A 24370-nucleotide genomic window follows, 5' to 3' on the forward strand; every position below is an offset into this window, starting at 1 on the left:
AAATTCTCTGTTTTACTTGTAGAGCAAGGAGATTTTTAATCTGGAATTCTTTTGGGGTTTTCTGTACCATGAGGATATTCTCTGGGACTCCCCAGATCCTTATGTAACCAGGATTATCTGCAACAGGAGCCTTTCCCGGCAGGATATGCAGGAGCAGGCTAGCGTAGACTGCTAACTTATGCCAGTGCTCCTGTGCCTGTGAATGTGGGAGATGGCAAGGAGATTTTGAGAACTGATAAGAGACATTTGGATTTCTCAATGCCTTCTCAAAAACTGTTTGCTGAATTGAATCAAACTTATCTCATTAGCATTACAATTCTAAACACTGGCCTTGCTAGGCCGCAATGATTTAATGATTGCCTTTATAGGATCTATGTTGGTTCCACTTGCATTCATTTATATCTTGTTTTTCTAATTCTGCATTGTCTCCGGACACTTCTCCTACTTCCCAGTATTACTTGTTTAAGGTATATCATTTACCCTATCTTGTACTGCAAACCCAGATTTCTATGCAAAACTGACTCTAGTAGTTATTCTGCTTTAGGATTGCTTATTTTCATGAACTTTCATTTTGAAGAATATGGAGTTTTGTTGGAGAGCAGTTTGAAGCTAAATGTCATTATGTGATATGGTTCCTACAAACTGTCCAGCAGGTGGTTGGATACTGTAATGCCATTCTCTGCTACTTGTTTGATCCATTCATAGAAGGGAAAAAAAAATTGCAAAATATACAGTTTCTTCAATGAATTAAACTTCTTTTAAATTCATTTTAATTTCTTTTCTTTAGCAATCACTCATTATTTCTACAATGCCATCATTTTATTCAAGTGAAAACCCAGTTTTACTTTCAAAACACACAAATATAAAACTTAGAGCCAAAGTTCTATAGTAAAATTTTTAGACATAAATGCCAAGATTTTTGGATTTGCAAATAAATAGTTTAGATAGCACTCAGAAAGATCTTTTCCTCCCAACTAGCTTCTATTCTCACCTTGTCCTATTATATCAGTTGGCATGTGGCTCAATTAGTTAGTAAAATGGTATCCCTCACATGCCTTAGCTATAATCATAAGCATCTGCAACTCTATTTTCAAACAGATGTGGTTACTCATGAGACAGCATCTTTAAACTGCAATGGACCATACAGGAGTGGGTGTCTAGCACATTTCAGTGACCATGACTTTGCCCTGAGCCGATTTCTCACCAGGTTTCTTGTTTCCAATATTGCGGGATTCTAATCATATGATTTGCTTTCCTGTGTTCAGCCTTAGCCTGCCCCTCAGTTAATGTTCAGCAATAATATCCTACCTTCTGCTGGCAGCCCTGTCTTCACCCACTTTGGGTAAATATGCTCCTTTCTATTAGCCTTAGGTCCTACACCTAGGCCCAGGACCTTGTGAGAGCGCTCTGCCTATTGGGCTATTGTAGATTCCATGACTATGACCTAGACACTCGGTTTTGTATACCACATCCCTTTTCAGGGAGCTAGGTCAAAGACATCATACAACTCATTTCTGTGTCATATTAAAGATTCACACCCAGGGAAAGTACTTTGTTTCCAAGCAGCCTGAGACTCTAGGACTCCAGGATAGTATGGATAGTGCTGAACTTTCAGAATTATCACGTGCTTTCAGCCTTGGGACCCTGGTACACATACAAACCTCTACACAAGAGGAAGTATTTGTATAGGAGCATGAGCCTGCTGGGGTAGGATCATTCTTTTACTAAACATGTTAAATTGCACATTCTAACCAAAATTTTAGAAGCAATGGGACTCCAGGACTCTAATATTGGGATTTGGGGTTATGACAAGCCATAGGAGGAGATATTACTGAGAAGATGCAGCTATGGGGTTTATTCAGAGTCATTAAACACTTACAGGGCACTATGGGGAACAGGACATAGTTCATGTCCTCAAACTGCTCACAGCTCCTGGTAGAGACAGAAAAGGAAAGTATATTCTGCGTAATTAAACCAATGTTTTCTTTTCCATGTTCTGTCTTTGACATATGTTGTACTGAAATGAAATAGAAGAAACATTGGGCAGTATTGGTTTATATTTCAGTGGCATTTGAGACCCTGCTCAATAATTTAGAATTTGGGGAGCTCAGGACATGGGAAGAGAAACTGAAAAAAACAGAGATAATTTACTAATGTATGTTTGTAGATTAAAATACTTGAATAAATAGGATTTTATAGTGGTATTAAATAGATTGACCATATTCTCCTTCAAATCTCACTTCTGACTGAAGCTCAAAGTTGCTTTAAACAATTTAGCTGTAGTGGAGGGTAGCCTGACTTACTAGTATTGACACAGGATCTGGGTCAGACGACACGCGCAGGAAACGGAAGGTAACAGTGTTCAGCTCTGGTGTCTGCATGTGTATGTGGTATGAGCATGTGAGAGGGTCTATATGTCTACAAACCATGTGACTCTTGGCCATAAGCTATCATTGTGTAAGGCTTCAAATCTCTATCAGTATAAATGTGGACCTTCTTTCACCTCATGAGTACTCATCTGACCTCTGTATTAGGCTGGTGTTAGGTTACCCTTCTTTAATCTCTTTGACATCCTCCTTCTTTATCTCTGCTGTGACTTTCCCTGTGTCAAGTCACTCCAGTGGCTGGTGGACCATCTGTGCGGTGGTTGTGGCATCTAGCTGCCTTCGTGGCAGCCATGGTTATCATGGTGGCTGTGGTGGGCCACCCACATGGAGGAGATGATTTTGGCCTGCTCTGTGGTGCTAGCAGTATGCCTGGTTGTGGAGAGTGTCTGACCCCCAGTTCCATGCCGTGGGTCACCAAGTGGGTCCCAAGGCACTGGCACGGTGTGCCTGGTTGTGGGAGGGGGGGTCCAGTCCCCTTCTCCATGCCTGGATTACCGGGTAGGCCCTGAGGTGCTGGCATGGGGTGCTTGGTTGTGCGAGGGGGCCTCTGGTACCAGGCTCCATACCCCAGGTCCCCAGGTGGGCCCTGAGGTGCTGGCATGGGGTGGCTGGTTATGGGAGGGGAGTCTGGTCCCCTTCTCTATGCTTCGGGTCCATGGGCAGACCCGAGGCACTGGTGCAGTATGCCTGATTGTGGGAGGGGTGTCCAGTCCCCTTCTCCAGGCCTGGGTCCCAGGGCAGGTCCCAAGGAGCTGGCACAGGGTGCCTGGTTGTGGGAGGGGGGTACGGTTCCCATTTTTGGATGGCTCTATATTTAGTGTGTTTCCCCTTATTTTTGGTTGAAATATGCCTCTCTGCAACTTCCTTAGTTATGACTTTGGAGCTCTGTTGTGTGATCTGAATTCCTTTACATTGGGTCACTGCATCACATATTTGAAGACCATCATCAAGTCCCAAAGCAGCCCTCTTTTTTCTATCCAAGGTCTTTCAATGAATCCTCTTGTTTTCTTAGTAGGGAGTCACTTGCCACCACTTTTCTCTTCCAACTGGAGCTATATTAAGCTCCTTGAACCTTTGGATCTTGGAAGAATAGCTTCCTAGTCATAAAGTCCAATTCAGCCTTTCTGAGAAGAGTTTCATTCTTTTTATGAGTCTTAGTTGTACAGTTTGGGATGTTTTCCCCCCTCCCTTTTGTCTTATTTTTCTTCCCAGCATCCTCATCACACAGTATTATTGTGCATAAAGTACTGAATCACATTTCTTATCTTTGTTCTTTGCAATTATTGTCACTTCACCTTCCTTCTTGAATTACTTCTTCCATTCTCTTTAGAAATCTTTTAACTTTTCCCGTAAGCTGGAGAACAGAGACACTCTTTAGGTATTTCTGCTTTCTCCTCATGCTTGTACTTACTATGCAAGAATCTTATACTTACAGTGCACAGAAGCAGTGTTTTCAGAAGAACCAAGAACAATGCAGTGGGATATTGTTCGCTTTTGTTTTGTGTGGATATTGTCTGCCCAACTAGATTCATGTGTTGTGACTCTGAGTATAGGCCAGTCATTGAATGTCTACCACTACCAGTCTTTGAGTATACAGTCTGCTGATGTAGGCTTAACTGTAGTTGCTTCTCTGTGCAGTTTAAATTTTACCTCCTAACTCTTTCAGCCACACGGATCTCAGTCTTCTCTCAATAGCAAATAGCATCACTATTCTCTACCATAGGATTTAATCACATGATCTTTGGTACTGCTTATTGTCTGGAAGGAACAGAATGTGAGAGAGAGTATGTCATTGGCAGTCCTCCCTTTGTTTTGCAGATTAACACACAGAGTCTGAGGGAGAAAATTTGGCTCAAACAAGGTTACACCATTAGTTGAGCAGTTGGTCAGATGCTGTTTCCACTAAACTACTCAGCTAGCTAACTTCCTTGGCTTTAATAGAGAAAAAGACAAACTGTGACATTTCCTATCATCTGTACTGAGTGTGTGTGTGTGTGTGTGTGTGTGTGCATTTTTTCCTCTTTATCACCTAGCATATTGTCTAGTATGTATTATGTTCTCGATAAATGCTAATTAACAAATATTTAAAACATTTTTTTCTTCTCGAAAGTTGGGAAGATGTTTAAAGGAAAAAAGATTAAATTGAGTAATGAGACATAAAATACAACTAGGGAAGTCCTAGCTTGAAACAGAGAGTTTGTGAAGTTTGTTCAGAATTGTACCAAGCATTGTGCGAGGTGCCATTGTGCCTACAAAGGATGTGTAAGCTATCCCTGATCTCGGTGATTTGTAATGAGATGCATATAGGTGGAACTATATAAATGAGATAAAAATAGAGACAAGGCTTCATCATATGGAAAAAATTAACTTCCAATCCAAGAGAGTATAGAGCATCGAGGAGGAGTTCAGGGAAGGGAAGGTATGAAGAACCTACTGTTAGGTGGTTCTCATTGGAAGAGGGGTGAGTGTGAGGGAAGAAGGAAGGGTAAATGAGGAGCAGGTGTGCTCCAGAGCAGTATCATCCATTTAGTACCAGCTGCATGTGGCAAACAGGCCACAAACTTACAATCAGCTTAAGTTCCTGAGACAGAAAAGATTAAGGATGTAAAAAAGGGAACAAAAATTTATTGAGCACATACTATACATTAACTCAATAAATATTTCCTGATTACCTGATCTGTGGCAGGCAGTGTGTTAGATGTTAGGGATTCAGTGGTGGTTGAGAGATAATATCTCTACCTTCATGGAACGTAAATTCAAGTGCAGTCCGGGCAGTGTGCGAGGAGCCTCACAAAACTGATCTCAGCAAGAACGTGCTGAGTCAGGCAATCTTCTCTTACGCAGGTATCCCAGGTTCTGGTTTTCATATCTAGTGGATTTGGAGTAGCTTCTCCCCCTCTACCCAATCCTGGTATTTTCCTGAGTCTCTCTGTTTGTCCCAGCCTAGTTCTGTACTCTGTGAGCCAGCAGGGATCGCTATGGGATTGGTGACACCATACACCATTGGATTCTGTTGCTCTATGCACATTCCTGCTGTTAACGCTGAGCAGGATCCTGGCAAAAGGAACTCAATCCTTCATTTGACTTTAGAACTTCTTTAAAAACTCTGACGTGGTCACTGAAAGCCTTATCCTGTAAAGAACCTAAAAGATTAGGAAAAAATTGCCCATGTGTCTTTGTTGTCAAACAAAAATTACTGGCAAATCTCCTATCAACTTCCTAATTTGGTGAAGGTAACACACATTATGAGGTTCAGGGCATGGGGCAGACATGACATAGAAAGAGCATCTCCCTGCCCCAACCTCTACCTGTGCTGAGATAAATGCCTGTTGCATTCCCAGGGAATGCCTTGGAGCAGTGAGATCAAATAGCCTGGGAGTGGTAAGCAGGAGAGGAGCCCTGTTTGTAGGACAAGTGTTGAATATGTGCCTTATTCATTGTCTGTGTAGAGGATTGCTTAGAGTACGTGCCCTTCACCCTGATTTGACAGACACCAGCATCAAATAACTATTTGTCTTAGTCCGTTTGAGCTGCTATGACAAAATAGCATAAATGAGATAGCTCATAAACAGCAGAAATTTATTTCTCACAGTTCTGGAAGCTGGAGTCCAAGATTAAGGTGTCACTAGAAGATTTGGTGTCTAGTGAGGGCTTGCTTCCTGGTTTATAGATGATGCCTTCTTGCTGTGTCCTCACATGGAAGGACCCCACCTCCCAGTACCATCACATTGGAGGCTAGGATTTCAACACGTGAATTCCTGGGGGACAAACATTCAGTCTGTGGCACTATCTGGTAAGCCCTTTGAACAGTCATGAACTGTTCTACAGAGTGTGGGTTTACTAAGGACTCTCTATGGTGAGCTGAATAGAGTAGTTCTTGCTTCAAGGAGTTCTTGTAGGGTCTGCCAGGTTCCCCTGCAGATTTGCCCTTTGCCTTTTGGGGAAGCACTAAAGGAGAAAGTACCCAGCTCCAGTCCTTTCTGCAGGCTCGCCCACTCCTTCTCTTCTGATTAATACTTGTCATTCTGCTCTGCAGATGCCTCCCAGGACCCAGAGGGAGACTGTAGCCTCATTTCTGTGGAGACCTTTGGCTGGACTCTCCTGGCTTTCCCAGAGGTGAGAGGCCATGGTTTCTGCAGCCTTTGGCTTGGCACAAACTCATCTCTGGTGGATCCAGGACCCAGATCTCCAATCTTGCTACAGCCAGGGCCTCTCTGTCCCAGAGTGACCTTGCGGGCTCTCCTTCTGACTGGCTCTTCACAGCGCCTGCCATTGGTGATTTTCATCCCAGATACGAGCCAATGGATTCCTGAAAGGGACTGTGTGGGCTTCTCTTGCCTTCACTGGGACCTCGGTCTGGCGGTGCTCTCCTCTGTGGTCTGGATGGGGAATGAAGATGAACCCGGGCTGCCTGTTGTTTTTGTTTTGAGATATTTAAAGCAGCCATAGCTCTCATTACTGTACTACAGTATCTGCCTGCGCTGGAGCCGGGAGCAGAGTCCCTCCTGGATTGGGGGCAGCTCTGTTCTGTTGTGGTGAGCCCAGGAGAGTGTTAAAGATGTTGATAGAATTTAGAGTGCCAGGTTCTGAGAGGTGCCTGGGAGCTCCTCCCCTCTCATTCATCCCAAACCCCTTGTTTGAATGAAAAGGAAGTCAAGTCCATTCAGGGAAAGGGGCGGCTGCTCAGGCTGTATGCAGGGTGATTCGTGTCAGAGTTGGGACTAGAACTCAGGCACAGAGGCGGGTTTACCGTCACCGGTGAAGTTTGTTCAGGATCCTTCTGAGGCCCCTTACCAAATGAGTACAATTCACTTAAAGCTTAGCATGCTGCCCGGTATATGGTAAGTGCTCCATAAATGTTTATTATTACTCTCACAAGCCCTGAGACATGCAAAATATTCTTGCCTTTCAGGTGCTTACAGCCTTGTTCAGAAGCCAAGATTTTCACACACATACACAAGCAAGATTAGGGAGCAATGTAAGTCACTCTATGGTTATCTGCTAAGTTAGGGGGCATACATGCAATGGGTCAGGCAAGAGAGGAGACAGATTACAGTGGCCTGGAAGAAGCGCCAGCGAGGAGGTAAGAGGCTAATAGGAAAAGCCTGTGTCCTCCATCTTCTCAACTCTTGGCAGTGAGATGGCCACCAGCCATCCCTGGACACTGCAGACCCCTCAGGCCATCCATTCATTTACCCAACACATTCGCTGATTATCATCAGACTCTGGGCTCTGCACTGGGAGTCTAAAGAAGATCATGACAAGGTTCCTCACTCCACCAGCTCACAGACTAGTCAGGGAGGTGGGCATGCCTAAAGATATCACCACTAACAAATGCTACATTTGTATATATTTATATCCCCAAAGTAATCATCTGAGCCCAAAGGTGGGATAGGGCAAGTCAGAAAGGAGCTCAGAACAAGAGTCTGAGGAAAGCATGGATTCATCTGGTAAAGGGGCAACTCAAAAGGCGTAAGCCCTTGTCCAAGGAGCCGAAAAACATTAGCCTTTCTGCAGGAGAAGTGGAGTTGGTGGGAGATTCGACTTAAGCAAGAGCATTCTGACACTGAAATCAGGAGCCTCTGAAGCCAGCAGCTTGGTCTCACACTCGGCTCTGGCAATGCGGTATCTTTGAGCTGGGCTAGGAAGTGGACAGGAGCAGGCCTGGCAGGATGGAGAAAGGGGGCTACTTACACATCAGGGGTAAGCACCAGGCCTGGTAACTCAAGGGGAAACTTACTGAATAAAGATGGATGTCGCAGATGTTAAAACACCTTAAATAAAACTATATTTTCTGTACTGCTTGGCTCAGAGGCTGCCAATTAAAGTGACATAGAAGAGAATGTCCAGCCAGCAATGTGAAGGAAGCATGAAATGGAAAGGGTTAGAGGCTGGACTTCTCTTGACCAGTGATGTTATTGTTTTGGCAAGGATTGCAGAAGATGCAGGTGCTGAGAGAGTGACTTGTTTGCAGGAAGGAGTAGGGACCAGAAAAGGGATCCCTTACACTTGGTCCTAACCCAACTGCTGAAGGAGGCTTTCAGGCTCTGGGATTTTGGGCAGGAAGTCCTGAGCCATATTTGTCCAAGATAGCAGGGCCCGTGAATCTTCACTCTTAGTGACCATATGTCCCCAGCCAATAGATGTATAGCACCCCACCTTCTGCTTTGCCCTATTATCCCTAAAGTCAGAGAGAAATGGCAGATTAAGTTCAGTACTACTGCTCTATGTCCTTCCTCTGCTTGTTTTTGCTAAGGCTTTTGAGTGCTAGAAGGCCTTCTAAGTCCCTGACAGGATCTACAGCTGTTGGAGCTTGGTGGACGGAGATGGAGAAGATGGTCAGTTCTGAATTCATCTCTCTTTCTCTTTCTCACTCAACCTTGAAGGTCTCCCTGAGCCTTTTTGTCTCCTTCATTGGCCAGGATGTTGAAACATTGCAATTTTTCATGATTCCTTGTTTTGTATTTTTCCTTCTTGGTCTTTTCTAAAGTCTATTATTTATCCAGGCCCACTTATACATCTCCTGCTCTATTGTACCATCCCTGAAGCCTTGGACTGGTGTAAACTTGCTCACCCCCCATCTTGTTTGTTTTTCCAAATGTTCACATGTACCAGTCATGTAAATTTTCTCTTGGGAAGAAAAAAGACTGATGCTTTCTTTGTTGTATTGCTCCCAGGTGACTTGGCCTGTGCTGAGCTCACAATAGATACCTAATATATAATTGCTACCTTGACTGCTGATTTCTTCTTACTATGCACCATTCTATTCATAATACCACCATTAATAATTCAATGTTAATAAACTCTCTCTCTCTCAGGAGCTGTGCTGTAAGTCCTTTATATGCATCATTCCAGTTAATTTTAATAATAGCACCATTTTCTACTTTTACCCGTATCTTATACTTTCCAGATCTTTTGAAAAATATCCCTCAACCCAGAGGCTATTTAGTATCTGGCTGTTTTAGAAGTGCCTGACTCATAACATTTCTGAAGTTATCACTACAGAATATGGTTGTAGGCCATAGAGGTAAAATCCTCTCTGCCTCCTCCAGCTGATGGTCTCAGAGAAGGTGAGAAGTCTCCTGCCTCTTTGTGGCAAAAGCACCGGGGTGAGTCCTGATTATCTGGGTCCTGAATATGCTAAGGAAAAGGCCCTTAGATAGCTCTACTGAAAGGGCAGACCCTGGCTGGTGTCTGAGAATGCCATACAGAAGAGGCTGAAGGAATTGTTAACCTCTCCATAAGGCTGCTTTCCAGAAGCTCCTTTTGTCTGGAGTAAACCCAGGTTCACAACCACAGCCCAGAAGACTCTCCATTATTGTCTCCCTGCCCACCTCACTGCTCACGTGCACCCCAACCTGCCTCTGCCTCAGCCACATTGATCTGCCCTGGTCCTCACACACTGTGAGGGTCCATGCTGCAGGAGGTTTGCCCTGGCTGGGTCCACTGCCTGCAAGACTCTCTCCCACGTTATGGCATGGCTGTCTTTCTTCATTTTGGTCTTGATTTTCTGACCTCGCAAGAAGCTTTTCCTGATCACCTACACATCCTCCCCGAAGAGGATTGGAAATCTTGATTCTCAGACCCTGGCTGGTGTCTGAGAAAGTGGGTCCAAGTCTGTCCATGGAGGGCCTGGTGCAAAGGTCATGAAGCAGGGTCCATTGGCATCCCACACTTCTGGGTTCAGGAGAGTTTCCTGTGGCTGGATGAGAGAATTTATTCATATCTCAGGAAGGCTTCAGCCCATACTGATTGGGCCTGTGTAGAAGGTAAGCAGCCTGATACAGCTGGGTGCTCTTAAGAGGTGGCACAGCCACAGACCCCAAAAGTGAGGCAGTCCTGGTGGAAATGGCACAATCAAAACAAACTCTTAGCTCTTGTGGCTTTGGGTGGCTTGATTGTTGTGGCGTGTGTTCTGTCTCACACACAGGGACAGAACAACATGGGATGAAGCAGTGTGCTCGTATTGCTGTCCCCACAGATGTCATCACCACCCAGTTCTCCTCTGTGCTGGTTCATAGTTGAGCACATGGTCCTTCATCACTGCTGAAACCCAAGTCACTTTCTCCAGAGGCAGATCACCCAGAACGCACCCAGCAATTTTTAATGTGCCAGTCAAAGGCAAGGAGTTTGTGTTGTTGTCCTTGCCTATTTTATTACTGTTTAAATGACCTGTCAATCAACCTACAGTTATTCTCTGAGCACCTATATCGGTGTTTAGTGACCCAAAACTGAGGATATGGCTGGGGAAGACATGCTTTTTGCCCCTAACTTGCAAATTTACTGAGGACACAATGCCAGGCACAGTAAATAAAATAGAAATAGAAATACACACTAATGTTTATGAGCCAGGCACTGTTCTAAGCACTTCTTGTATGTCAACTCGTTTCATCCACACAGCATTCCTACGGGGCACATGCCATTATTACCCTCATTTTTACAGAGGAGGAAACAGAGGTGTCAAGGTTCAGGTGCATAGAGCTGGGGAGAGGTGGAGACAGGACCTAGTAAGTGTGGCTTCAGATGAGGACACTGAGTGCAGGGCCCCAGGGGCTCAAGGGAGTGGGACAAACTGCACCCAGTGCTGCTTCTGGATCCACCACAGAGCCCTCAGGGGAAAGGCGTCTTACACTTCAACCCTGTTTGGCTTCAGACTCACTTCTGGGATTACGGAGAGAGATGAACCCTTACCTGCGTTATTTTGCACTTGACCTCCTCACCATATGGCCTCTGTCCTCATTCTAGACTCTGAGACGATGGACAGATTGGTGATGACTGCAAACTAGGCAACATTCAAACGCCAGTGCTTAAGTTCCTGGGAGGCTGTGCCTTACCCAAGAAAGTTGTTCCAGTTATTTCCTGCTATGTAATAAATCACCTCAAAAACTGGTGGCTTAAAACAACAACAATCACTTATATCTCCATCTCTCATGCTTCCGAGGTGATGATGGCTCAGCTGGTCTGTCATGTGGTTGCAGGCAGAGAGGAGCTGGGGCTGGAATCACCTCCACGGCTTCCTCCCTCACAAGTGTGAAAGTTGGTACTGCTGTCTGTGAGGACCTCAGCTCAGACTGTTGGCAGAACTTCTACATGTGGCTTCTCCATGTGGTCAGGGCTCCCTCATGGCAGCTGGGTTTCTAGGACAACTGACCTGAGAGAGAGCAAGCCAGGTGGAAAGGTAGGACCTGCTAGCACTGAGCTTCTAACATTTCATATCCATCACTTTCTCTGCATTCGTTTTGCTAGAGTCAGTTAAGTATATATTCAAGTTGGGGGAAATTAGACTCTAGCTCTCAATGGGAGAGTGTTGAAATACATTGTGAAACCACCAGAGAGATTTTTCAAATATCTTCACCCCCATTTAAAGAAAACAGCTATCTGAGACAGACAGGACCTAAGAAGGTATGTGTGGCTCAGAGTTTTAGGAAGGAACAGCAGGAGGCTGGGCCAGGAGAGGCAGTGGGATGAGAGGATGCGTGCTGGACTGGACGACTGGAGGAGGTCACTCTGCTTTTTGGGCTGCCTTACTTTCCTTGCTTCTAACTGGAGAGCGTTGGGAAAGATGAGCTCTCAGGTCCCTTCAAGCTTTCACTGTTGTGGTTCTATGATCTTGGGAACTAACATGTTTCTTTGGTCACCTCCAAAACCCTCTGACCACAGTCCCCGTGCTGACCTTCCTGTGCCCCATAAATGTGGACAGGTAGCCCTCTGCTCACCTGCATGTGCTTCGGGGGTTAAAGGCCTGGGAAAGAGCGGGCATGGGGAAAGAAGACGAGAGAGGCTGGCTGGGAAAGACAGCCACGTGCAGAATAATTTTCAGCTGTTTGGAAGTCAGAGGAGGGAGTAAAAGATGCAAATGATGAGCCAGGGCTTGGCCAGCTCAGCGATGTTGAATGACTTTCCCACCAACTCAGCAGGCCCAGCAACACTGGTTGGAGAGCGTCTAACACATCATGTTCTGTTTGGAAATGCTCTGCCTTCAGTTTGCATTTATCTCCAACAATCACAAGAAGGCATTAGATTTGAGGTCCTAGTGTACACGGGGCAGAAAAGGAAATAGGTGAATGATGTTACACGATCAGTGCTCTGTGGCTCCATTCTGCCCCTGGAAGTGGGGTGTCTTCTGTGACAGTGGTTTTACTCAGCATCCTTTCCTCTTCCTAGATGGGGAGCGAGAGTATGAGATAGCTGTGTGGAGCTCTCCCCCTACACTTCTTTGAAAAGCTTTAGTTGTCTTTGTTTTGCAGATGAAAAGATGGAGGTAGAGAGAAGCAAAATGTTCTTCTAACAAAGGCAGAAGCAGAGCTTGTTGTTCTAGCCAACTCTCAGGAGTGTGGGTCACGCCAGGTCATCTGGGGCATGTCCTGTGTGCTCAAACACTTAGGATTGGGCCTTTGGCTCAGTGCTGAGGGGCTGCATTTGGAGAAGCACAAGGTTGGAACTCCCAGAGGAAAGTTGAGGAATCAAGATAAAACATGAGAATGTTTGGGATGGCTCTGTTTGTGTGCATGTGTGTGTGTGTGTGTGTTTGGGGGCCCATCTCTTGCCAAAACCAAGGTCATTTCTGCATATTTGTTTGCTGAATACAAAATACTCCAAAGATTGCTCTTCATATTTGTTGAATCTGAAATGAAAATGACTCAGCAGAGAGAAGGAACGAGTTCTAAATGCCCTGAATGGCCTCTGAATTAAAATATATGGCCCTAAAGAGTGTGGTCCACCAAACCCTAATCTTCAACGTACACACACAAAAGTGCCATGCAGTCATGTGCGTACGCACATGCATGCGTGCACGCGCACACACACACATTGTGTGCCTGCTCCATCTTGACCCAAGTCCTGTTATCTCACTTTGCCTTCACACTCCAGCCTTTCCAGGCACCACCCTTTCCTGCAGGGAGGGCCTATCTGTGTGTAGGTGGAGGGGCCTGGGCTGCAGGCCATAGCTGATTTTCTAGGAGGGCCAGCACTTCCTCTCTGGCTCCTGCCACAGGCTCAGTGTCAAGATTCCTGAAGGAAATCTGTGAATTTTTATTCTTCAGCAAAGTTGAGGTTACCTCGGATTGTCCCTAGCTTTTGGATCTGGGAAGACAGAGCGTCTGGGAAAAACAACCGTCTGCCAAATCAGACGTGCCCTGCTTTGTACACAAGCTGTACGCCTGAAAATTTGGTTATAAACTAGATTTTGGTATATTAAATCATATTTTGAATGTACTGAAAAGATTTGCAGTTCAAAGACACCCGGCACTGGAACCTTTTGTAAACTGAAGAATTATTCTGTAATGTGATTTATGAGTTTGGTAAGTAGATGGAATATTTTTGTATACTGAGTGTTATTTTAAATGTACTGTGTGGGATTTGTTATTGAAAGTTACTCAGCATTGAATCCTTTTGCAAAGAACTACTCTGTTATGTAGATAAACATTTTGTGATTTATGAGTTTGGTAAATTAATACATTTCATACACTTCTAGTTTTGCTTCAGAGACAAAGATGGTTTTTGCTAATATTCAGACTTGGGGAAAAAAGAGAGCTCTACTATCTGTGAGTTATGCTCACTCCTAAGGGGCTTGGGGAGAACAGAGGTACTCAGACTTTCCATTTTGTTAGGGTTAAAGATCCCAAGGGTTGCCTGCTCTGCTTAGTTTCCATATTATCACAGGGGTGTAAATGATGGGGCTATTTTTACAGATAAATTTAGTTAGCTATTACATTTATAAAGGTGTTTTCTTTATATCTATATGTATACTATCTAAATATAAATATGTGGATGGATATATATATATGCATCCCATCTATCCTCTAGTTATCATGTGTATTCAGTTCTGTAGTAAAAAATAGACCTTGCAGTAGGGTTTGTGTTTTGGACCACTGAAGGGCTGCTGTTTCCAGCAGTGCAGAGAGCTGGATCTTGCTCCGAGATCACTGGGGCTATGAACCAGATGAGAAGGAGACCTTGACTTCCTGCTCACCCTTTCTCATTTAGCAGCTCAAAAATCATTCCAGCACTTGTCTTCCAAGGTTTCTTGTTCTATCCCTCCTTACCATCCTACTTGAGCACCAGTGTGAAGCTTGTTAGTAGGGAAATGGTCTGACTTGATAAGGCAGTTGGAAAAGAGGAGTGTGGTATCAGGTGTGTATAGCCTAAGGCTTCAGGAAACCCAGGAATGACCAGGAGCAAGCCCTACCTGTGTGTGCCCTTGATGGAATGGGTTGGTGCCAGGCAGAATGTGCTGATGACCTCTCACCATGATGCGGCACTGACTGGGTTTCAGAAAGAGGTGTTTGGAAACTCATCCAAGTACAGAGATAATTTGTGAGACGCTTGGCCTCCCGGACTCTTATTTTTTAATTCCTGGAGAGTTGCTAATTTCTAGTCGTGGCTCCACACTCCCATCTGCCTGACCTTCCATCTTACTTCCTGATTTCCTGAAGCCTTTAACTCACAGTCTGTCCAGATCCTGGTGTGGGCAGTCCTGAGACAGAGAGTCAATCATCTCCCATCAGATCTAGGAGGTTCTTTACTATAAAGGACATATGAAGGTACTTCAGAAAGTTCATGGAAAAATAGAATTGAAAGATAAAATGACCCTTTCCATGAACTTTTTGAAAACCCTTCATATTCTCTCTGAGCCACATATGCATTGATGTTTTTTGAAAGATATTGGGCTGTGGGCATTAAAAACACTAGCCTTGGAATTAGAAAAGCTGGAATTAAGTCCTAACTCTCTCTATTTAGCTTTGTGACTGAGGCAAGTCAAAATTAATCTCATTTTGACATAGAAAAAAGCAAAATCTCTGACCTTAAATGTCTCCTGGTCTGGCTGGAGAGGCAAACAGGTAAAGACGCTAACCACAACTAAACGTGGTGGATGGGAGACGGCAGCCAGACCAGGTGAAACTGCTGCGGCTGTGGGTGCAGTGACTCAGGGCCTTCCTTTACTACTTTGTCAGTGGGGCACATGGTAATTCCTCTCCACAGGACAGTTGTGAGGCTCAATGATAAGCATTTGTAAGTACCTAATAAAGTGCAAAGCATTCTAAAAAAGACAGATATATGCAATAATTCTCAACTGTTTTCTGCTTCCACTGTATTCGTGTGCAAGATCTATGAAGGAATAATATCTCTCAATACCACAAGGGATTCTTGAGGTACGGGACATGTTCCTCCCACACCTCCAGCTATGGGATATGCATTGTGGTTGAAATGCACCCTAGAGATTATGAGAGCCTGCCCCCAGGAAAAATGCTTTCTTTTGTCTGTCAGAAAAGCTATTATAAATTACATTATCAAGCAACACATTTTCCTTGTTAAAAATCAAAACATTACAAATAACACTAAAGTCTCCTTTGATCACCATTTTCAACCTCCCTGTCAAACACTGAAGTCCATCTCCCACCTCCATCTCTGAGGGAACCATTGTTATCAGCATGCTGTTTAACCTTCCAGATCTTTTATGTATATATAAATGTGTGTGTGTATCCACAAAAATATATGTTGATTTACATAAACTTTGCAACCTGCTTATTATTCACCTAAAAGTATGTCATGGATATCAAATCATGTAACTATATGTAGTTCTAATTCATTCTTTTTTACTATTGAATAGTATTTCACAGTAGGAATATTCTGTAGCTTGTGGCATTCTTTAATCACTAGACTGTTTTTCAAGTTTTTGTTATTAAAAGGCACTTTTTTGTGCATACCTCATTGTATACACACACAAGTCTTTCTCTAGGGTAAATAATAAGTGAGATATATGAATCATAGGGCATATATATTTTTATTTTAATTATCTTCTAATTTATATGCCCAAAGGCAGAGTATGGGAGTATGCATTTCTCTACATTACTGCCCAACTTTGTACCGTCACATGTAAACATTCTACCAGTATGATGAGTAAAATAGGTATTTGACTACTGCTTTAATGTTTGTTTTTCTAACTACTAGTGAGGTTGAATAATTTTAGATCTTTACTGGCATTATGTTGTCTCCTCTGTTAAATGCTTTTTATTTACTTTGCCTGTTTTTCTAGAGGCTTTTAAAAATGACTTATAGACATTACTTATACTGGTAATTATTTTGTTATACAATTTCAAATATTTATCTTAGCCTTTTTCTTTTCTGTTAAGTTCCTGATTCTCTCTGTCTCAAAGAAAGTTTGAATTTTGATGAACAGATTCATCCTTCTTTTCATTTATGGATTTTGCTTTCTGTTAAAAAAAACGTTAACAGAACCCAAAAGCATGCATGAAAACACATCAAGGAGCTGGAAAGGTCCTTCTCACCCCCTTATACTGACCTTCCTTACCTTTATCTCACAGCAAATTGTCCTATATTTTCTTGAAATGCTTTTATAATGCTAGCATTTTGGACTCTTTATTTTTGTGTAAGGTCTGGATATATCTTTATTTGCTTTTGAAAAAAGGCTGTTGTATCATCCGGACCTTCTTCACTCATTTTAAATGCCCCTTTCGTCACATAGTAAATTCCCATTTATCCATGATTCCTTTCTAGGTTGCCCATTGTCTTCATTGTTCTGCTTCTCTGTGTCTTTGCCAATCGTGCCAATCGCATGCTCAGAGGGGCATTTGCCTTGTCTAGGAGAGTTCTCACTTAGTCTCTATCACATTACGCTATTTTATTTTCTTCAGTGTACATACAACTTTTTAATGTTTTGTTAGTTACTTTTTGCTTGTATACTATAAGCTCCATGGTGACAGGGATCTTCTCTGCCTTTTCTTACTGATGCATTTATCACCTGTAATAGCACTTAATAGATATTTATAAAATAGGTGACGAATGAATGAGTGAAGGCCAATGACTTGATCAGAGGTGTTTCTATTTTGAGTTTTATTTTTTAAGCCTTGAGTAACAAAGAAGTGGGTGAGAATGGCCTTTTCAGCTCCTTGACATGCTTCCATGCATGCATGCTTTTGGGTTCTGTTAACATGTCACGTTGCTTAAATATTGAACTTTTGGAAAGGCTCATTCAAAGGGGCAGAACCGAGTCATGTCTGCTCATCATAAGCTTTGAGGATATTTCCTTTTCGAGTATGGAATTTAGAATGGCCACATATATTTTATATATATGTGCATATATAATATATGCATATATTATATATGCGCGCATATGTATATAAACACTAAATATTGGCTCAAGGCAATCATTAATTCATTCTGCAAATATTTACCAGGTACTCTGGTAGGTGCTGGGAATAAACACGGAACTTATGGGGGGACATTAATTAAATAATCACAGCAATAAATATATAATTAGAAACTATGATAATTTCTCTATATGAAAATTATAAGATGAGTTTAACGTATGTAACAATTAAGGGGGTCAGAGATTATTTCACAGAGGAAGTGATCATTGAATGGAGATTTGAACTAGACAGAGAGAAGCTTTTTGATAGAAGTCCTCAGGCAAAAGAAAATGGAAGAAAGAAATGAAAGCAGTCCCAATGTGTGACTGAGATAGAAACGTTAGACAGGAGAGTAGCTCTGGTGAGGCCGACAGAGGCCAGATCAAAAGATAGTACAGTATGATGACAACCAAAACCAAAACCAAAAGGAACAACATTAACAGAAAAAGGCCAGGTGGATTTTGGAGTAATACACACCCTAGGTTCACATATGAGTTTTGTCACATACCAACTGTGTAACCTGATCAGTTTTAACCTCTTCCTCCTCAGCTCCTTTATTGGTGAAAACACACCTCATTGAGTTACTGTGAATATTACATGAGATTGTCCCTGGTGTCCGTGAGATAACCCATGTTAGACATACCTAATACATATAGTAAGTACCTCTAGGTGTGTTATGATCCTTCTGTGTTTGTTAGCTGCTGGTCACCCTAATTTTAAGTAAAGCAGAAAAGTAATCAGTGGCTTTGGAGATTCACAGCCTGAAACCAAGCAACAGTTTCAAAAAGGAAATTAATCAGCATTTTTTGAGCACCTAGTGAGTTCGCCTTAGTTCAGTTAAAGACCATTTTGAGCACATACTTTGTACAAGATATAAGGTATTACTCTGGCAGTACAGTGACCCATTCTTAAGTTGGTGATTAAATGGATCATTTTACAACAGTGTTACGGAGGGTCGAGTAGAGGTAAAGTCAGTGTGTGTTTTGGTGAAGGGAATGAGGTACAGAAGACATTCTTTGTAGCAGGAACCATTGGGGAAGGCTATGGAGGGGAGAAAATTATGGCCAGTAACCCATGAGGAGGATGCCACAGGAAAGAGAGAATTGTAAGACTCTTCTGCAAAAGGCTGCCGAGAGGGTGGTTAGCAGAGGGAGTCCTGGCCCTCAGCACTTACTGAATGGCTGCTCACAAGGAGCTTGGGTTTTTGTGGAGGAACATCCGGGATCATGGTCTTCAGCTCGTGCTAGGCTTTAGCTAAGACCACTGTGTCCAAGCTCTGCCTATGTGTTTCTTTTCTGGCATGTTTGTTTTGGAGACTCATTTACAGAAGCGACAGTGTTCCTGCTGCTGCTAGAAGTGACTCGGCACACTGAAACTATATTTTATAGCGTCCAAATCAATGCCATGAAACCGTGCTCACCACTCTTTGTGGTCTGTGGATCACCCACCCTCTGTCTCCCACCCTGGGGCCATTTTAGTCTTTTTCATTTAATTTGTTTTGGCTTCGTCCTCTTTAGGCAGAATGATCTTAATATCTGACTTTTTTTTTTTAACCACTTGGAGTAGGTCAGCTTTCTACTGCTTAGAAATCATCATAGAAAACTTCTGTTTCCTAAAAAAACTGCCCTATCCATGTCATCATCTTACTGCATCGCCATTATTGCTCATTAAAATCTTACCCATCCTTCAAGAGCCTGATTAGCTGCTGATTTCTTTATGAAGCCTCCCCCTAATCGTTCCAGCTTAAAGAGATTTCTTCTCTCTTTATGATTTTGTGTTACATACTAACAGTGGATCTAATGCTTGGTTGATTATTAGTGTTACCTGGAGGGAATTTTTAAATAAAATTTTTATTCTAGAACAGTTTTATATTTAAAGAATCATTGTGAAGATACATAGAATTCCTATATACCCCACACCCAATTTCCCCTGTTTTTAACATCTTATGTTAGTATAGTACATTTGTCAAAATGAATGAACTGATATTGATACATTATTATTAACTAAAATCCGTAGTTTATTCTGATTTTCTCGGTTTTCCGCTAATGTTCTTTTTCTGTTCCAGGATCCCATGCAAGACATCACATAACATTTAGTCACCATGTCTCCTTAGGCTCCATTAGCTGTAATAGTTTCTCAGACTTTCTTATTTTTGATGACCTTGAGAGTTTTGAGAATTACTTGTCAGGAATTTTGTAGAATGTCCCTCAGTTGGGATTGGCCTTATGTTTCTCTCATGAGTAGACTGGGATAATGGGTTTTTGGGAGGAAGATCACAGAGGTAAGGCGTCATTCTTATTATATCATATCAAGGACACATGCTATCGATATGACTTATCAGTGTTGGTATTAAGCTAGATCACCTGGCTTGAGATGTTTGTCAGATTTCTCCGCTGAAAAGTTACTCTTTTTTTTTCTCCATTTCCATATTATACTATTTAGAAGAAAGTTATTATGTGCAGCCCACACTTATAGAGTTGGGGGAGGGAGGTAGTTATGCTCCATCTCTGTAAAGAGCAGATTATCTGCATAAATTATCTGGAATTCTTTTTCATGGGAAATGTTTTTATTTTCTTCCATTTGTTTATTCAATCATTTGTTTACATCAGCATGGACACATGGATATTTATTTTATACTTTGGGTTATAATCCAATACTATATTTACTTTGTTACTCAAATTGTTCCAGCTTTGGCTATTGGGAGCTCTTCCAGTTGGTTTCTGTGTCTCTTTGACCTGTCCCCATCATTTGTTTTTTGTGGGAGTAGACTTTCTCAGTGTCTGGTATTAAAAGGTATTCCAGGCTCATCTTGTATATTCCCTGTTCCAGTCCTAGAATCAGCCATTTTTCCAAGGAATCCTGATTCCTTTTATTGGAGAATGATGTTAGAAATGAAGATCTGGGAACTAGGTTTGCTCATTGCTACCAGGATGTCATTGCTTCTAGGCTCTTGATAGAGCAAGGAGATAGTACACACAGGTTGGGAGTGTGTATTACCTGTGTATATACAGATATCCATATGTAACTATCTGTATATCTATTAAGCTAAACATGAGTTAATAGTGGTATCTCCAAATCTAATACGTCATCACATGGATCATTCTGGGGAAATCAGGATAAATATTGAACTTATATATTTTAAATGGCAAACATTTTAAAATTATTGAATGTTGGGCCGAGCCCGTGGCGCACTCGGGAGAGTGCGGCGCTGGGAGTGCAGCGACGCTCCCGCCGCAGGTTCGGATCCTATATAGGAATGGCCGGTGCACTCACTGGCTGAGTATTGGTCACGAAAAAGGCAAAAAAAAAAAAAAAAAAAAAAAAAAAAAAAAAAAAAATTATTGAATGTTTTTCTTAGTTTATGCTGGAATCAATGTTAAAATTATGAAAACATCAGTTGACATCATAAGTATGTTTTACTTTACCACAATTCACCATTTGTGTAATTACTTATCCTAGTAAAACTTTGTCACTTGACTATAATTTTGCTAATTTTAATTCCATGAATGTAAGATCTAATAGAGTTTGAAAATTTTTAGATTAGGTGATTATTGGATATACCACTCAGCTCCTAAAATCTGTGACTCAAAGTGCTAAATCTAGAAATAAACACTGCAAGAACACAAAATTAACTGTGAAAATCGTATTCATTCATGTTGGTGGTATCTTTCTCACTCATTTCCTCTCCTTCTCTTTCTGTTTTCTTGCATTATTGGTGGGCTGCAGGCTCCAGTTCCAACACCATCTTCTGAGATGATCCTGATTCCCGGAATGCCCTTGGTGCTGTTCCTGCTGCTGCCTCTCTTGAGTTCTGCAAAAGCTCAGGTTAATCCAGGTAACACAGCCATTACTCAGCTACGTGCTAGAATACCAGGTGACAGTTCAAACACATGGGTGTTTATTTTGGGAAAAGTCCTGACAGGATGGTTCAAAAGCTTTCTTTTTTTTTTTTTTTTAAGAGAGGTGAAAGAAGCAACCATTTGCTTCTGAATCTTCTAGAAAAAACAGGAGAGAATTTTCAGATGCCTTGGAGAACTTCTGCAGATTGGTTTACCAGTTGTTTCTGGCTGGCATAGGCCTGGATTTTACTTGGATGTGCTGTTATGCTTGGTGGACTCTGGTCCTGTGGGATCTCAGGCTGGTTCTCTTTCCTATAGAGTGTGACAATTCTCAAAACAGAAATGTTAGAGGAAGTTTTTAAGCCAAAAAAATTTGTTTTCTGTATTCGTGTATTTTCCAACTTTAAATTGAAGTATATGATTGTATCACTTGGCAATTACATTATAATGCTGCTTAACAACCTATCCATAGCTCAGTGCCTTAAAACAAGCATTTATTTTGCTCATGAGTTTGTAGGTTGGTGGTTTAGGCTGGGATTGTTTGGACTATTCTCTGGTCTGTCTTGGTTCACTTGCATATCTGGGAGTAAGCTGGCTGTTGGCTCATCTAGGCTTTGGCTCTGATGACGGGCAACTTGGCTGCACTCTGTTTCATCCTCCAGCACACTAGCCTGGGTACGCTTTCATGGCAATTGCACAGAAACAAGAGCAGAGGCAGAAATGTGTGAGCATTTTTCAAGCCACTGCTTGAATCATGTTGATCTCATTGGCCAAAGTGAGTCACATGGCCAAGCCCAGAGTCAGAGTGAAACAGAACCAAAAAAATTATATAGTGAAAGTCCAGATACAGGAACCAGTAAAGAATTGGAGTCACTTTAAAAATTCTGCCATAAATATAAACTTAGAAAAGTATATACAGATTAAGTGTTCAATTTGGTGAATTTTACAAACTGAACACATCCATCTAAACAGTACCCAGATTAAGAAAGAGAACTTTACCAGCTCTTCAGAAGCCCTCTTCATGCCCCTTTTCAGTCCCTTCTCCCCAACCCCACCCTAAGGTAATCGTTATCCTGCTTTCTAACATCATAGATTAGTTTTGCCTGTGTTCGTACTTTATATAAATGAAATCATATGATGCATAAATACTCTTCGTGTCTGGCTTCTTTCACTCAGCATTTTGTTTATGATATTCATCTTATTGTCACACGCAGTTGTTGACCATTCATTCTCATCATTACATAATATTACTTTGTTTGAATATTTTATTTAGCTAGTTTACTGTGAATGGGAATTTGGATAGTTTCCAGTCTGGACTCATGATTAATAAAGCTCCTGTAATAATTCTAGCATAGAACTTTTGGTAAAGATATACATATATACTCAGTTCTCTTCAGTGTATACCTAGGAGTGGAATTTCTGGGTTGTATGTAGTATATGATCCACTACTGCATAATGCCAAAAAGTTTTCCAAATTGATTTTGCCAGTTTACCATTTTACAGCAGCATATACGAGTTCCAGTCGCTCTGGGTTGTATTTGGATTCTTGAGGGTGCTTTTATTTTGTCCTCTTCGTAGTGTAAGGATACATTTGTAAAAACGCTTGCTCTCCTCCCTTCGATTTCTATGGTCTATTTTTTATACCCTCAGTAGGAAATATGATCAAATTCCTTAAAATTTAAGAATTATTTGTTGAATAAATCCAGTGCCTTGTTACTTTCTTGTAATGAGCTCAGCTGGTGCATCTCAGATCTGAACTTGAACACCATTCTTTCATTTTTCTGCTCTGTATTTCTCTCACCTACTTGTGGAGGTTTGGTTACCTCCTACTACATTCTCCCTGTTCTGAGCTCCAGGAAGAGTGGTGTGAGTGCATAAAATGGTAGGATGTCGTGGTGCTAGACACACTCATGGAGACTGATATGCCTTGAGGATATTTAAATGACTAAACCAAGCAAGATGGCCTTCTGTATTAGAGTACATGTTGTAGCCCTGGAGCAGGAAACGGGCTGTTTGAAGACAGCAAATAGTCATCTTTAATTTTTTTCCTATTTCTGGTGTCCAATATTTACTTTGGCTCTTTCCGTCAGGGAAAAGGAAATAGAGGTCTTGATTTGCAAAGATTTTTATAGGAACACAGAGAATACTGAGGGACTAATTCTTCTCTGCCATTTCTTTCTGTTTTACCAAATTAAACCAGAGACAGAATTTGAGGCAGATGAGAAACTTTCATTCATTATTGGTGATAAAAGGTCTAGTATCAAAGCCTGGGACTCATGAAATCTTATGGCTTGCACACTGCTGAACATAGAGTAGGTATATAATAAGTGCATGTTGACTTAAGGACGACTCTTCAGGAGCCCTTACTGGTGTCTTCTGAAAGACTGAAGGTAACTGAAAGTACTGAAAGGTAACTGAAGTATTAAAAGATTAAGAAAATTCTTGGCCAGTTAGATTTTTCCCACAGGTTGGCTACATGGTATGACATATGGAACATAAGTCAGAGGAGAACTGGGTTATAAGTAAATCTGATATATAGCCAATTGCTAAAATATTAAAATATATTTCAATTGATTATTGAATATAAAATATTGGCTGGCAAATAGTAACTGGGCTAAGCATTAAATTCATTTAATGATATAAAACAAACTCATTAGTTTAAGATCATCGTTAAAGATTTCACAATGCTGTTGGTCAATGAGCCTTCAGTATTAGCATGACTTAGTTGATAATAGAAATATTAAATATTTAAGAATATCAATCTTGAAAAATCTGCAGACACCAAGACAGGATGTATAATCTTGTTGATATTTAAAGGATTTCTGGAGGCATAACACTACCTGACTTTAAGCTATACTACAAAGCTATAATAACCAAAACAATATGGTACTGGCATAAAAACAGACACACTGACCAATGGAATAGAATAGAGAATCCAGAAATCAACCCACACACTTACTGTCAGCTGATCTTTGACAAAGGCACCAAGCCTATT

At 41.8% G+C, this 24370-nt stretch overlaps 1 protein-coding gene across 1 annotated transcript in view; it reads left to right on the forward strand.

The window, feature by feature from the left end:
• Positions 1 to 24370, forward strand: part of DDR2 (discoidin domain receptor tyrosine kinase 2) — a 136575-nt gene that overhangs the window by 62337 nt on the left and 49868 nt on the right. Inside the window, exon 2 of the mRNA XM_063105236.1 lies at positions 21263 to 21371. Within this exon, the coding sequence (XP_062961306.1) occupies positions 21290 to 21371 (82 nt within the window). The 5' untranslated portion in view covers positions 21263 to 21289. The remainder of the gene's footprint in view (positions 1 to 21262; positions 21372 to 24370) is intronic.

Source organism: Cynocephalus volans, chromosome 8, assembly GCF_027409185.1.
Source record: "Cynocephalus volans isolate mCynVol1 chromosome 8, mCynVol1.pri, whole genome shotgun sequence".
Taxonomy (NCBI): Eukaryota; Metazoa; Chordata; class Mammalia; order Dermoptera; family Cynocephalidae; genus Cynocephalus; species Cynocephalus volans.